The sequence below is a fragment of the Fringilla coelebs genome (assembly GCF_963513975.1).
Source record: "Fringilla coelebs genome assembly, chromosome: 2".
NCBI classification, from domain to species: Eukaryota; Metazoa; Chordata; class Aves; order Passeriformes; family Fringillidae; genus Fringilla; species Fringilla coelebs.
The window spans coordinates 40,595,689-40,610,148 of record NC_140029.1 but is presented as its reverse complement, the minus strand read 5'-3'; the positions used below and the strand labels follow the sequence as shown (position 1 = coordinate 40,610,148).

General features: G+C 38.6%; 1 protein-coding gene across 1 annotated transcript in view; it reads left to right on the top strand.

The window, feature by feature from the left end:
• RAP2A (RAP2A, member of RAS oncogene family) overlaps nucleotides 1-11,869 on the top strand; it is a 30,899-nt gene extending 19,030 nt beyond the window's left edge. Inside the window, exon 2 of the mRNA XM_084226065.1 lies at nucleotides 7,853-11,869. Within this exon, the coding sequence (XP_084082191.1) occupies nucleotides 7,853-8,090 (238 nt within the window). The 3' untranslated portion in view covers nucleotides 8,091-11,869. The remainder of the gene's footprint in view (nucleotides 1-7,852) is intronic.
• The last annotated feature ends 2,591 nt before the right edge of the window (nucleotides 11,870-14,460 follow it).

Sequence of the window (14,460 nt, the reverse complement as noted above, 5' to 3'; positions counted from 1 at the left end):
GAGAGGGAACTTGAGGATTAAAATTTTGTTTGGATATGCTCCCAGCAAACCTGCTGCTAAGAAGGTAGATTTTATATATCCCTTAGAGTCTTTTCAGTCTTGGTAATAGACTTCAGTGTTAGCTGTGAATTTTAATGATAGATACTAGAGAGAAGTGTCCTTTTTAAGGTGAAAAATAACCTCTTGTTTGTGAAGACTTCAGAGCATCTGAAATGGCAGTAGATGAGAACTAAAGCTCCTTGTGTCATTGGCTCCTTGTCATCCCCAGCACTCAGAAAGCTGTTTTCCTTCACCTGTGCCAGAGCCTTACTTTGAGGGGAACAGACAGTGTCATGGGACGTAGTTTAAACATTCATGGAGTTCTGCAAACTTAATGAGAAAATGTCTCCCTAACATCTTAATGATCAGGGATATTTTTTTGGGACTTACTTTAGTGACTAGCAAAGCCTTAAGACATGTCGATAGACCTTTGACTTTTCAGATGCTCTTGACATTTTATCTTAAAAAGCTGGAGGCAGAGCTAGAAGTAGGCTCTATCTGTAGTGACTTGCAGAAGCAGGCTGAAAACACGGAAGGAGTTTATTGTTATTCTAGTTCTCCTACGGAATCTTAGTTGCGGAAAGTCCTCCGCAGATAAGAATTTTTCTCTGAAGTGAATGGAAATGACCTGTGAAGATCTTTGGTGTCCTTCATACAGAGATGATGTGCATCATCCTGTTACATCTGTTGCAGCAAGAGAATGCAGGTTCACTGCATGGCCTTTGAGTATGTGTGTTGGGTTGGGCAATCCATGGTTCTAGTCCCTTGGAAGGTCTCAGCTGTAAGCTGCCTAGGAATAACGTGTGCAAGTGCTTTGGTTGAAAAGTGCTTATTGTGAGAGTTGGGAAGCAGATATTTATAGTGCTTCTGCATGCTGTGGTTGGTTGTTGTTTCTTGGGCTTTTGCTTGGAACTATTTCCTCTTAATTTCTTACAAGCACAGCACCAATGGTGAGCCAAATTGGCAAGTGAAGCCAGCTCTAACACCCACAGAACTGAATTGGCTTTAAAGTATTTTATTTAAGCTGAGGGGATTATTTCCAGAAAGTTTTGTGTACGAGAACAAAGTTTCTGAAGCCTCTTCAAAAGTGATATGGTGTTGTGTTATTTATTATTCTAATATTATCCTCTAAAGTTGTTTTGCAATTATTATTTAATTTGCTGTCCTATGAGTAAGTACAATTATCATGACTTTATATACCTCAATCTATCCATCTGAAGAGTTTGTTTTCCCAAAGGCTATGTAAGGAGTTCATGTCAAAGCCTAGAATAAAATGTTAGATCCCAGTCCTGCAATTAGGCCATACACTGTTCTTTATAGCAAACTGATTCATGACTCAGCCACCTAATTGCAGTGGGACTTCCAATAAACTCTTTAACATCTACTCATTTATAAAAATTATTTTACGACTATTTTTTTAGTTGTGAGTTATTGCTTAAGAAATTAAATCACTATACAATGTAACTTATGAAACTGAATATTAAATGCAATTAATTAGTAAACTGGAATGACTTGTTTGCTCCAGAATCGTGGGAGTTTTACAGCTGTTCTGTGTGGTTTTGCCTGAGAAGCTGTAATAATTTCCATTAGAGGGAAAAGGGCTCAAACTTTGCAGAAACCTACCTTTGTTTAGATTTGAGTATCTCTCTGACACATTTGTACATGTATACAGGTATCGACACATCTTTATTGGTGTCTATTTGCAGGAGTCCATGGAAACATAATTCTGCACAACGACCCCCTAATAGCTGCAGTTTTTAAAGCTACCAAAATACAAAGAATAGGGGTTTGGTAAAAGTGAGATGTCTCCTCTGAGTGTCTTAAGGTAGTAATAGCTTCAGAAGTGTGTGTGTATATATAATTTTTTTTCCTGCTGCTTTGGTTCAAGAATTGGTAACTTCAAGAAAGGTTTAAGAGGGTTTTCGCCTTGAAAATTCTGTGGTATTGCTTCCTCTCATCCTGGTGTTTGAGAGGCTCAGAATCCGGCTGGGGAACACTCAGTGCCTTTTCCTATCCTCCGTAGCTGATGTGAGTTTTAACTATCTAGGATTCTGCATTAAATATCCAAGTAATTATGCAAAAGGGATTGGAAAAATTCTTGATAGTTACAGTTGGAATATGTTCATCCTCTAAATGAGGAAACTGCTTCTTCAAGTTATGATAGATTTTACTGAAAGCAAAGTTTGCAAGTTACATTACAAAAGGATATTTAGTTATATTTAGTGTGAATTTGTAAATAACCTAATAGATTTAAGTGTCATTTCTGGTACTTTATTTCATACTACCCATATTTCTTTTGCTGTGTATTTTGGCAGGATTCATACCACAAATTTTTTGTCTTAAATGATGAACAATTATTTTTATTGACTTTTTGATAATATTTGCATCATTTTCAACACTAATATCTTTACCCCTTAAATTAATTTCCTTTTTGAAATACTATCAAAAGTGACAGAAATGCATTTAAAGAAAAAAGAAAAGAGAAAGATGCCCTGTGTGTAGAAGGTAATAAAGGAGAGTTAGTACTGGAGGTAGAAGGTAATAGAGGAGATTTAGTGCTGGAGACTCCTTTTGATTATTAGTAATAGTTATCCTGTATAGATACCTTTTGTATTTCAGTGGTCCCAGTTTTTATCATGTAAAGCTGTAATCATGTGTCTTTCCAAAAACTTCAACAGGACTTAAACTTGTTATAAAAAGTAGTCTCTAGGAATACATAGTATTATCTTGGTTTGGTTTTATTACACAGAATGACTTGGTTGAAAATATTTGGGTCTGATATGAAGCTCAGGAAAAAAATCTTAGAAAAGAGACACCACTTCCAGAATGTGAAATTAGAAAACAGAGACCTGTTTGTACTTTTTTCTCTACTGACTACTACAACTCACACACACAGAGTGTAGGGGAACTGGGCAATCTCTACCACAGTTTAAGGAATCAGATCAGTTTATTAGCCTTGGTATGTTTGGGGGGGGGTTGTTTTTAAATTCTTGCTGTTTCAGTCTTCATTGTTATTATATTTTCATTGCACATTGTCTTTGTTTCTGTCTTTATCCGATGACAGTTCTAGCCAGAAATCTGAGAAGTACCTTGTAAAAGAAGTTCGGTACTGTCCATGTTTTTTTGGGTGTGATGGGAGGTGGAAAAGCTGTGAGGAAAAAGTCTCTGAAGATCATTCTCACACCATTCACCCTGACACTTTCTAAATGTTCTAAGCTTTTATTCAAAGTGTACATAGTAATCTAAACAGAAATGTGGATGATGTGTGTGCCATGTGAGGTAAGATAAAATATAGAAATATTTATTGCAGTGTGACATATAAGGCTGTGTGGTCAGTGGTGTATAACTGGGCCACATAAAACATTTGATGTTTGTGTATTTATTGATTTCATGTGGCTGTGGTGTCCATCCTCAGGAAAACTGTGAGATTTACTGTCCTAGGTGTTCGTTGAAGATGGGTAAGAAGGTGGGTTTTAGCACTGAATTTATCTAGAACTGAGAAATACATTTGGATTGTCTTTTATGGAGCAATGACTGTACCTTGCCAGTAGTGGAAACCCTAGATATGATGGCATTGACTCTGTACCAGTTCCTTTCATAGGGCTATAAATGTCTGCAGTCCTGCTACCTCTTCAAGAGTCACCACTGCTCAGTATCTGTCATATTGGAGCTAAAGATAATGAAGTCATTTAAACAGGGTGAAGTGCCTTGTTCTTTAATCGTGTTCTGCAAACACGTGTCATTGGTCTTGCAAAAATTTGTTCCTGAAGATGTCTTAAAAAGTCAAGCCTTCCCCTGCTGCATTTTTGAGAGCGTTTCTTACGGGCTCTGCTATATTTACCCCAGAATACATACTGTGCTGCTTTGATACTGACGAAAGTAGCAGCGGTTCTTATTTTCAGGTGGCCCTCATGCTTTTCATTAGGAATGATCAGTGCTGCTCAAAGCTTTTCAGCCATACTGAGAAAATTGGATTTTCCTGCTCCAGAAATGAGCAGAACTGTGCCACTTTTCCATTGCTAAGGGAATAGGCAGGGGCAGGTGGGCTGCAGCAAAAGGCAAAGCTTCTGCCCAGCTCCTGCTCTGGGCTGAGCTGCTCTCTCACAGATCCTGTGATAGAGCAGCAGCCTGGATTCAGGACTTCAGTATAGATGGTGGGGTTTCATCCTCTTTTGCTCTGCTACAAGTATTTGTGAGTAAGTTAGATCCTACTGGAGGAAGGGTTTGTGAATTCCCATGTTTAATTTTTGTGGTTGTAGGGAAGGATTCTGCATTGCTGCTTGGACATGATGAGGTGGCTCTCTTTTTTTTGTTTATTTGTTTTTTCCTTTGTGAAGAACCTATTTTTCTCTTGGGCCACTGAAATTCAACAGGGTAAAAAGCCTGTGAAGAAGAGATTATCTTCCCTTCAAATTTCATTAGAATCATATAATTCCCCTGCATCTGAGGAACTGCCCTCCTCTTGGTGGGCCTGTGCTGCCGTACACCACCTGAGTGGTGGGTGTCCAACATCTGGCTGGTCAAAGCTCTGAGTATCCAGTGGAGTCTCCAGATGCAGGCAGAAGTTGCCTCTAGTGAGATCAACAGCTGTAGTAAGGAAAGTATTGAGCCAGGGATCTCCCCTGTTCTTTTCATCAGAAAAGAATTTGCCCAGGACACTAAGTGAGGCAGGAAATTCTGGCAGTGTTGAGAGGTAAAGGGTGCATAGCTAGCTTGAATTTCAGAGCTTGTAGAGTTTCATTTAGGCAAGAGCTAGATTTTCCACAAAGTGTTACCAGAACTCAAAACTGGGAAGTGCAAAGGCCCTTAGGACTCTGAATGAAGACACATAGTTCATTATCCTCTTGGTACTTGGGGAATCTGATACAGAAGTCTGGTCTGACTCCCTCTACAGCTTGGGTGTGGCAGGACTGATACTGAGCTGGAGCACTTAAGTCCAGCTCATACCAGAGCCAGTCTTATGCTCAGTATCCGTGGACTGTTTTTCCATTACTTACTGTATTCTAGGTAGTAGACACTGACTCTTCTATGTAGCAAGATAAATTGTATTTATAACAGACAGGCATAAGTATATATAAAAATCTAAAATATGTGTCACACAGAATATGTATATATATAAAATGTATTTTTTCTGTAAAATTAACTACTAAAAATCTAGGTAGTGCAGGGATGTATTCTGCAAGAGCAACTTTATTTTTGCTAAGGAGACATAATGAGATCTTTGCAGAAACAATTTCTTACATATTTCAGTCTTGTAAAGTTATTGGTTATTGGGTGAATCTGAATTATAAGGTGAATAAGGCTATTGACTGTAGGATCCCATTTTAGGTAGTGAAGGTAGGTAGTGAATTGGGTAAATGCAACAGGAAAAGCAATACAGAAAATTGCTTCTATCAGTTCCACCTAATAGTTCTTAGATGGTCCTGTGCAAATAAATTAAATTAGGCTTTTCACATCTTTTCTGTCAGCTCATCAGTTCTTTCTGTTCTTCAGTACAGAACATCAGGGTTTCCACTGCTCCATTTCCCAAGTGCTGAGTACTCATAGCATACAGACACTCAGATATTTAGTTGCCCAGCTTTTCTAACTTTCCTAAACCTTTAAAGCACTTGAATTTTTCAGGAGAACTGACTATAAGTCTGCAACAAGTGTGTATGTGTTTCCTTATATGTTTCTCAACAATTGAAGTGATGTCACAAAACTCAGAAGTGATCATGTGTTTTAATTCTGGCTCATCTATTTCTTCACTGGGCATTTCTCAAGCACCTGCTTTGAATTTCTCAGTTTTACCAGAGGGCAAGCCAGTGGAGAGTGAGAGGAAGTTCAAACCCTTCAGAAATCAAGAAATGCAGTGAAGGGGGTGCCTGATTTCATTTCCACTGAAGATTTTTTTAATGCTGTATGGCAAATACAATAGGACACATGCATCTGAACAATAAAGATAAGACAGCAATTCAGTGGTTTTTATCTGTTGAATGCCATCCATCTTATGTAATTAAAGACTATACTGTCTTGTGTTTAAATGCAGGAGGACAGATTTCAAGATGCTTGTGTGTATTTTGGTACTTTATTAATGGCAGCTTAGCTCTTGCAAGAGTTCTAAAGATATCATTGTGCTAAACACTTATCCACAGAGTAAGAAATGGATTGTGTCTCTTCAGATGGTAAATGAAGGCAGGATAAATGGTAAAAGTGACAGGAATTCTCTGCAGTTATTGATGACAGCCCCAGACTATGGATTAAATGACACTCTCTTAGTAAGCAAAGAGGCATAATAAAGTTTAGAATTTCAGCTACATCTTATGACACAGTTGGACAAATTTTTGATACTAGTTTGGTGATGTAAGAGTTGCTGATGTGGTTTGAGACATTGTTGGCCTTTCATCCTTTTGGACTCTGGGGGAGCCCGCCGTCCCTGCGGCAGAGGCAGCGGGAGCACACAGGGTACCCGTTCCAGTGCAGAGTGGGGACTGACAGGGAAACAGCTCTTCCCTAAACCAGGTGAGGCACATGCACCAGCACTGCTCTGCTGCCTTGCCTGGCAGGCAGGCAAGATGGGTGGGAGGGAGGAAGAAGGTGGCTTAAGGAGGGTGGCTTCAGCATCTTCAGCTGCTGCAGGTGTCAGCTGTACCTTATGTCTGTCCACAGTTCAGACTTCGTCCAGTGATGTGACTCAAAGCAATACTACTAAGAAAATATGAAGGAGAAATTCAGGTTTAAGTTAAGAAAGTACCATCTTGCTTCTTTTAGGTCTGGTTTGAGTGCTGAAAAGTCATGAGTGGTTTTGCTCTCAGTCCTAGTTGTTTTTGTGAGAAAAACCTGTGTAAGAGTATTTTGGAAATAGGCCCAGTGTTTTCTTCTCTCTTTTCTTTTCTGTGGCAAATATGTAAATTTGAAACCTGATGGAACGCTTAGTTTCATGTCTGAAGAAAGGTTTATGAATGTGAGGGTGGGAAAAAAAACAGCAGGCATTTTAATTTTGTAAAAAAAAATTGGCAAGGATCCTTTCACAAGGAGGTGCAAAGTAAAGAATTCCTTCATAGCAACATGATCTGTTGTGCTGTCCAAGTTGATTATGAAGCAGAACTGTGATAGCATTGCTTGGAACTTAATTTTGATTTTCTTTGTCTCTTTGACTTGTTTAATTGGCTCAATGATGTGAATGCTGCGAGGGAGAGATACACATTCTGTATTATCTAATACATATTTTTATATAACAGTACTTATGTGTGTATGCAGTACTTGAAGTAGACTACTTTTCCTGAAACTTGGAATTAATTTACTGGCCCTTTGGTTGTGTCTCATTAATTGCTATTCAGAGAGTTCTGTGTATATTGACCAAAGGTAAATGTACTCTTGAAAGGGAGAGTGTTTACATCGTTATCCCAAGCAGGAGATACAGAATACCTCTTCAGGGAGATGGAGGGTGCAGTGTTAAAGGGAGGGTTTGATGTCCATCCTGTTCTTACACCTGGAGATTGCAAACAGAGAAAATAATATTATATTCCTCATTTTTGTAGTATGAAAATATTCCTGGCATGTTTCCTGGAGGGAAGGAAAATTCAGAGAAGGAAGATTTTTGTAGAACTCTGAAAGCTCTGAGGGGAACAAGATGTGCAACAACTTGCTAGAATGTGAAATACACATTTTTTCAAATGTAAAATTTTTAAATCATTCAAATGTCTCTTTCCTGTTGGGCCTGTACTGTTTGCAAAGAGATTTTTTTTTAATTTTATTTTTTCTTTTTTACTTGAAGAATGTTGCCATTTTTTAAAATTTAATTATTGTTGTTGTTTTTGTTTTTAAACTGTAGGTATGAGAAGGTGCCAGTAATTCTGGTTGGTAATAAAGTGGACCTGGAAAGTGAGAGAGAAGTGTCATTGAGTGAAGGCAGAGCCTTAGCTGAAGAATGGGGCTGCCCCTTTATGGAGACCTCTGCTAAAAGTAAAACAATGGTGGATGAGCTCTTTGCGGAAATTGTTAGACAAATGAACTATGCAGCACAGCCAGACAAAGATGATCCATGCTGTTCTGCATGTAATATACAATAGCATTAAAAATGACCTAACCTGGACTTAATTTGCAGAAATTTTGTAAGGTGGTAAAACTGTCTACTTCACTTCCTGGTTTGTGGGTCACTTGAAATACATCTGTAGTGAAGTAGCAACATTAACTCAGAGCTGAGCATTGAAAGTCAATCACTGACTCTGAATATAATTGGGTTAAATGACCACATCTCACCCGTTTTTTCCCTTTGAGCACCTGCAATTTTATGGCACAGTCAGTTGATCTACAGGGTCGTTCCAGTCGAACGTACGTGTGTTGTCACGTCTGACAGCAACAACAGCAACTATTTCCGAAGAGGACAGAATCCTTTTGGAAACAGAGACGAAAGCAGCGGAGAGGATGTCTCTGAAGACCTTTCACGACAAGGACAAGCGTGAAAAGGAGAGCCAAGTCTTTTGGTGTCTGATTACCACGCTTCAGAATGGACACTATCACATGTGGCTGAGTTTGTTCAGTCAGTTATGTTGATTTCACCAGAACTTCTGACAGTGTTGGAGGAAAAGGCTACCAGAGACCCATATAGTTTGGATTCTTTTCAAAATCACTGCTATTATTTCTACACTTTATCCCACATCTTGAAATAGAAAACATTGTATCTGTGTGTGCAATGAGAGGCAAGATCTGGAAACAAGTGACGGGTGAAGAAACAATCTGGCATTGGAATGTTTTAAATCTTTCATTTTGCTGCTCAAAAATGGAGGATCGCTTCAGGTTTTGGTCTACAAAAAGCCAAACAAACCCTCTGTTTACAAAGCAGGAAGCATCTTTATTTTCACTTTACTGAACCAGGAGGAAGCAACTGTGATGAAAAAAAAAATTGCTGAGCCTTACTAACAAGGAACACTTTAATAGATTAACTAGTACCATCTTGTAAGGAAAATTAAGCCATGTTTCATCCATATGTTCCCTTCTGCAGAAACCTCGTGGGACAGTATGAACATCCTGCATTTTTAAGTTTGTTAAAGACGACACTTTTCCTTGCCTTTAAGGGCTACATTCTCTGGTGTGATCCCAAACTAACATTTGAAAATCCAGTTTGCTATTTGATAGCTTTAATGTTGAAAAGTTAAATTGAATAACCATGTGAAATAATTTGGTTCAGAGGTGAAATAGTTACGGTTGTAATTCCTTAGGTGAGTGTGGAAATGGCTCTTTAGATGCCTGACACACTATTCAAAGGTTGCCCCAATTATTGGAGTGTTTAATGGTGGGAGCAAATATTTTATTTGGAAAGGATGCTCGAGCTCTGACTTGCTAGTTTCATAGCAGTGAAGTATTTATCATTTGCATGACTAATGGCACAGAAATACCTATTTCAAAGTCTTACAATCAAAGTATAGAAAAGTTTTCAATCGCAATGTTTAGATTTTAAATGCTGGAGAGATTGTCTTGAGCTGGATCTTTTATAGGTAAAATTGGCCATAAAAATACAGTCACTGAGCCTGTGGTCTAAATAACACCATGCGTTTATTAGTTTTTAAATCTTGTGCAGTAACAGTGTAGTTCCTTGTGTTTAAATGAGTGAAAATAGGGGTGCTGGGCTGTGTGTGTGTGTGTGTTGAGTGTGTATGTGTGTGTGTATATGGCCCTTAGAAATGCTGTAATTGGAGTTAGGTTCGAGAGTTTTGCCTCCATCTGCAGAACTTCCTAAAAGCGCTCTCATCTGCCACAAAGGACACTGGAGTAGAAAACACTTTGCAGATTTCCATACATAAATATCCTTAACATTTGAATTATAGTTCACTGGATGATAACTAAAGAAAATCACGTTCACAGAAGAGAACTGGCCAACTCTGCCCTTAATATTTCAAGACCTTTCCACCACCAGTGTGACAAAGGGCATTAGATGTCACAGAGCATTAAGCCTTACTAGAACGTAAATGTAGCCCATTTCCCATCTACTTTGCAGAGCTTTTGTTACTGTACTTTGTTCTCTTAGGGAGATAGGCACACCGTTTATTTCTGGCATCTGAATGCCCATTTTGGGTGCTCTGAATCGCCCTCCTAGAGGCACCTACCTCTTTCCATTGACTGTATAGCAAACTTAGGCTTTTAACTTTAGTCCTCCAAGTCACAGAACTCACATGCCTAAACTAGATGGTATGAATGTTCTCTTACCACCCCCTGCCTGCCCATTGTGTCAGCTGCCATGCTTAAACAAGATGTGAGATGTTGGATTAATGATATTTCAGGGTTTCAAATATCTAGATTGGGAAATGGTTAATCAAGCAGCACAATCCATCCACAAAACAGCTTCTCAGTGTGAGATCCACTGCCTAAGCACTCGAAAAAGAAAAACCACAAAAAAACAAACCAAAGCCAAATTTCAAACTGAGTTGGAAGTGCATGTTATGCGAGGTTATTTACAGAGATGTTAAAAATCTTACCTGACAGATTGTTCATCAACCAAGAAAATGGCACGAAGTAGAGTATGAACAGCCTAACGTGAAGTTCATTATATAAAGCAGATGGGCTTTAAATATAGGAAAAATTGCACAGTAAATTTGTAACAGAAATATTAAAGAAAATATCTCCCAGTTTTTTTTCTTCATTACACTCTTGCATTTTCAAAAGCATAGGCCATATGTGAGCTACCATGCAACTTGGTTGGGGGAGCAAAGTGTAAGTGTTGTTTTTTATTGTATAGTTCTGAGGAAGTAGTTATGCACTATTTGTATTTCCACTAATGTGAAGATAGTGGAGCTTGAATCAATGACAGTTGCACTCGACAGATTTTTCAAGTTATAGGGGTAGCAGAAAGGGAGCTAGGTGAGCCACACAGCGGCTGCATGGCCACCCTGCAGGAATCACTGGTCTTGGGTCACTCTTTCATTTGTACCCTGATGGTATTACCAATTATAGTATTTGAAAGTTTCTTATAACATGCCTTAAAATATTATGATTTGTTCCAAAGACCCACTTTTCCTTTGGCTGTTCTTGTAGAGCTTTGTACTTTTCTACAAAGACAGCATTTTTCCAGTTTTGTTGATTTTTTTTAAAAAAAAAGTTGCAACTTTTATTCTTTTGAGCTATGATAGAGCAACTGTTTCCTCTTTCCCTTAAAAATACACACAAAAAATTATTCAAAGCAAACAAACCCGAATCAGATCAAGAGTATATAACTTGCAATGGATTTTGTTTGAGTTTTTTTCTGTTGTGCCCATCCCCCTGCCCACCCCTTCAGAGCATCAAGAAAAGAAATTTGGTGTCATTTTCTGTTCTGATTCTAGCCTCTCCCTAACCCCAGTGCTACAGTTGCCATTACTTTTCTGTGGGAAAACTACTGGTATTTGCTTTCCTGTATAGAATGTTACCTAAAGATGTCAGCCATTTGGTTGGGGGGTTTTGTGCATGTTTGTTTTTAATTTTTTTTAATTTTTTTTTTTTTTGCCAGTGTGCCATCAAAGCACTGGTTAGGCTTTAATTGTGAAACTCCGCAACAAAAGCAAATGTTTGACAACTGCAGGAGGCTTTTATCTGCATTGTTGTGCATCTGTTAATTCTTGATCAGGGTTTGAAGAAAGACTGAAGTGGGTTCTGGAGTCAGACTTAACGCTGTTGATTTGGAGTTTCCTAGGGGTGAATTAATGTATTTCACAGTTAATTGTTGAGCTCTAATACAACTGGCAACTTAAAATGGGGCAACAGTTTGTTTTGTAACAATGTCAGTTGTTTAAACCTTGATGTTTCAAATAAAACAAGAATTGTACATAGAACTCAATGCAAACTCAGCAGTTGTATTTGGAGTTAAATTATTTTAACAAATAAATTTATTTAATGAAATCTTCCTTGCATTTTCTCTGTTGTCCATTTTGATTTGATTAAAAACTTCATCCAGAGCTGATGAGGATGCCCAGTAATTGGAAACAACATTGTCATCTATATTCAGTTCAGGAAAGTATTTCCTGCCAAAATGCTCTTCTGGTACAAATTAAGTAAAAATCAGATATCGTTTATGATGGATGGATGGATGGGTGTTGTGATCTAAGTTATGAGCTTCATAAAGAACAATAGCAATGGAGGGGGGTTTTCTGTTCATTTTTCTTGGTGGGATACACTCACGACAACGAGTAATACTCAGTATGTGATAAGATACAGCTCTTGCTATGGCAAGAGAATAGTGCTTATTGTAAATATATAATAAAATGTTCCATATATATATATAAAATAAAATGACCACATAAAAACTTGTTCAATATATGATATAGTTAATATGCAGAACTGCTTTTATAGCACTGAGACTGCAAAGGGTTAAAGGAGGATTGTTTGTTATATCAGCTGTTCGATTGATGAGTGTTTTGAAGGCTTTCATCACCACACAAAAGGAGTGAGTGTTAAAAGAACTTCAAATACAATTAGTGTTGCAGAGATTTATAAATGAACAGTTGAGCTAATGCTAACAGGATTATTCTAGCTAATTGGCACTGATCAGCAGTTACATTTTAGTCATGCCAGTATCACTAAAATCCCTATTTTCAGTAATGATGGGTGCTCGGTAGTCTCTTGTTTTCATGTCATGCGTGCCTTAAGGAGCAAGAAGCCTGAGGCTGGCACATCTTAAATGCTTTTAGTTCTATGGATCATATAGAAGGCTGACACATGCTGCTAATTGCATGTTTTTGATTTGCCCATTCATTCTGTAAATCAGTTCCAAGGGAACTTTTGCTGATGGGTTCTTCCTGTCCCATTAGCTTAGTAATATCCTTTTGTTTTGCCCAAGAAGATACCTATAGAGAGACAACACAAATTCATTGGGCTGTTCTGAACAGTTAAAAAAGTGTGTGACATGCTCTTTTCAAATAACTGAACAGACAGAAAACTTTGAACTTTTCACTCCTAGCAAATGTTTTCTCTGTCTATCTGCATCCTTCTCCCCCTTTTTTTTCCTTTCTAGCTACTGCAGAAAGTTGTTTACTCTGTAAAATATTTTTGTTGGATATAATATTTTGTTACCATTCCTCCACAGGTATCAGTCTAACTGAATCACCAGCCTTTGGTCAATATTTTTGTTGCTTGACCAGGGAATCACTGGACTCCCTCTCCTATTCCAAGTTACCTCCAGTAGTATTGTGTCCTTGCTGTTTACCTTGTGCTTTATTCTCCATCAAATGACATCTATTTTTCTGAGTGCAGGAAGAATTCTTTTGAAATTACTGGAAACTGTGCTTATTGCTCTGTCTGGCCCATAGCAGTGTAGTCATCTCTTCCTTTGGCAGGCACCATCTTGGTCATTCTCATTTAAGAAAAAAATTTCCAGCTTCCAAAGACTGTTTGAATGCCTGAGTGTCCTTCTCAGTTGTCTTAAAAATAATTCCTGTTTTGTCATAAAACCTGCAGAAAGAACTTTTCTAGGTTTTTTTTGTGTTGGGTTTTTTTGGTTTTTTTTTTTTGCTAATTGCAGTCAGACATTTAGAACTGCAGGTTTCTTTTCTTCATAGGGAGGTCAGTTAATACATCTGGATTTTGACTTCAATTGTTTACGGTTTCAGTTGTCTGATGGCTAACACTTTTTCTTCCTACATTGGAAGTAGAAAGTACTGAGTTAAGAGTCACAGGCTCATAGAACGATTCAGATAGAAAGGGATGTTTTAAGTTCACATAGCTCCAATCCCTGTGCCGTGGGCAGGGATGCCTTCCACTAGACCAGATTGCTCAAAGCCTGGCCTTGAACACTTCCAGAGATAGGGCATCCTGTGCAGCCTGTTCCAGTGCCTCACCGCTCTCACCAGTGAAAAAATTCCTTCCTTAGGACCTAAACCTGCCCTCTTTCAGTATGAAGCCATTCCCCCCTGTCCTGTCACTACAGCCTTTTGTCAAAGGTCCCCCTCCAGCTCTCTTGCAAGCCCCTTTTAGGTACTGGAAGACTGCCAGAAGGCTCCCTGGAGCCTTCTCTTCTGCAGGCTGTGGGTTGCACTTACAGGCTGGGTTGCAAGTGGGTGGAAGCAAACGCCGTGTTGATGTGAGCCAGGCACTGTGCGATACTGGAACTGCTAACGGCACATCTTCATTCCACTCTGCTGGAACAGTTTTTCTGTGTACTTTCAAGCACATGCTTTGTGGTCTGACTGGAATATGAAATAGACTGTGGGGCACTGAGAATTTATTTCGAGTTCTTCGTGGTGCAGTGACCACTTATGTAGACAACCAGACAGCCACGTAGGAGTCTCACTGAAGAATGGAACAGTGAGCTGCCAGAAGTGGAGGAGAATGGGGGTAGATCTAGGTTAAAGAGGTAAGTTTATAAACCTGAAAGACTGCTGAAAGAAAAAATATGTAGGTAGACTGAGTGTTATGTTGAATGGTAGAAAAATGAGTATTAAGATTAAGGATGTTCTTGCACAGAAGTGCTTATGA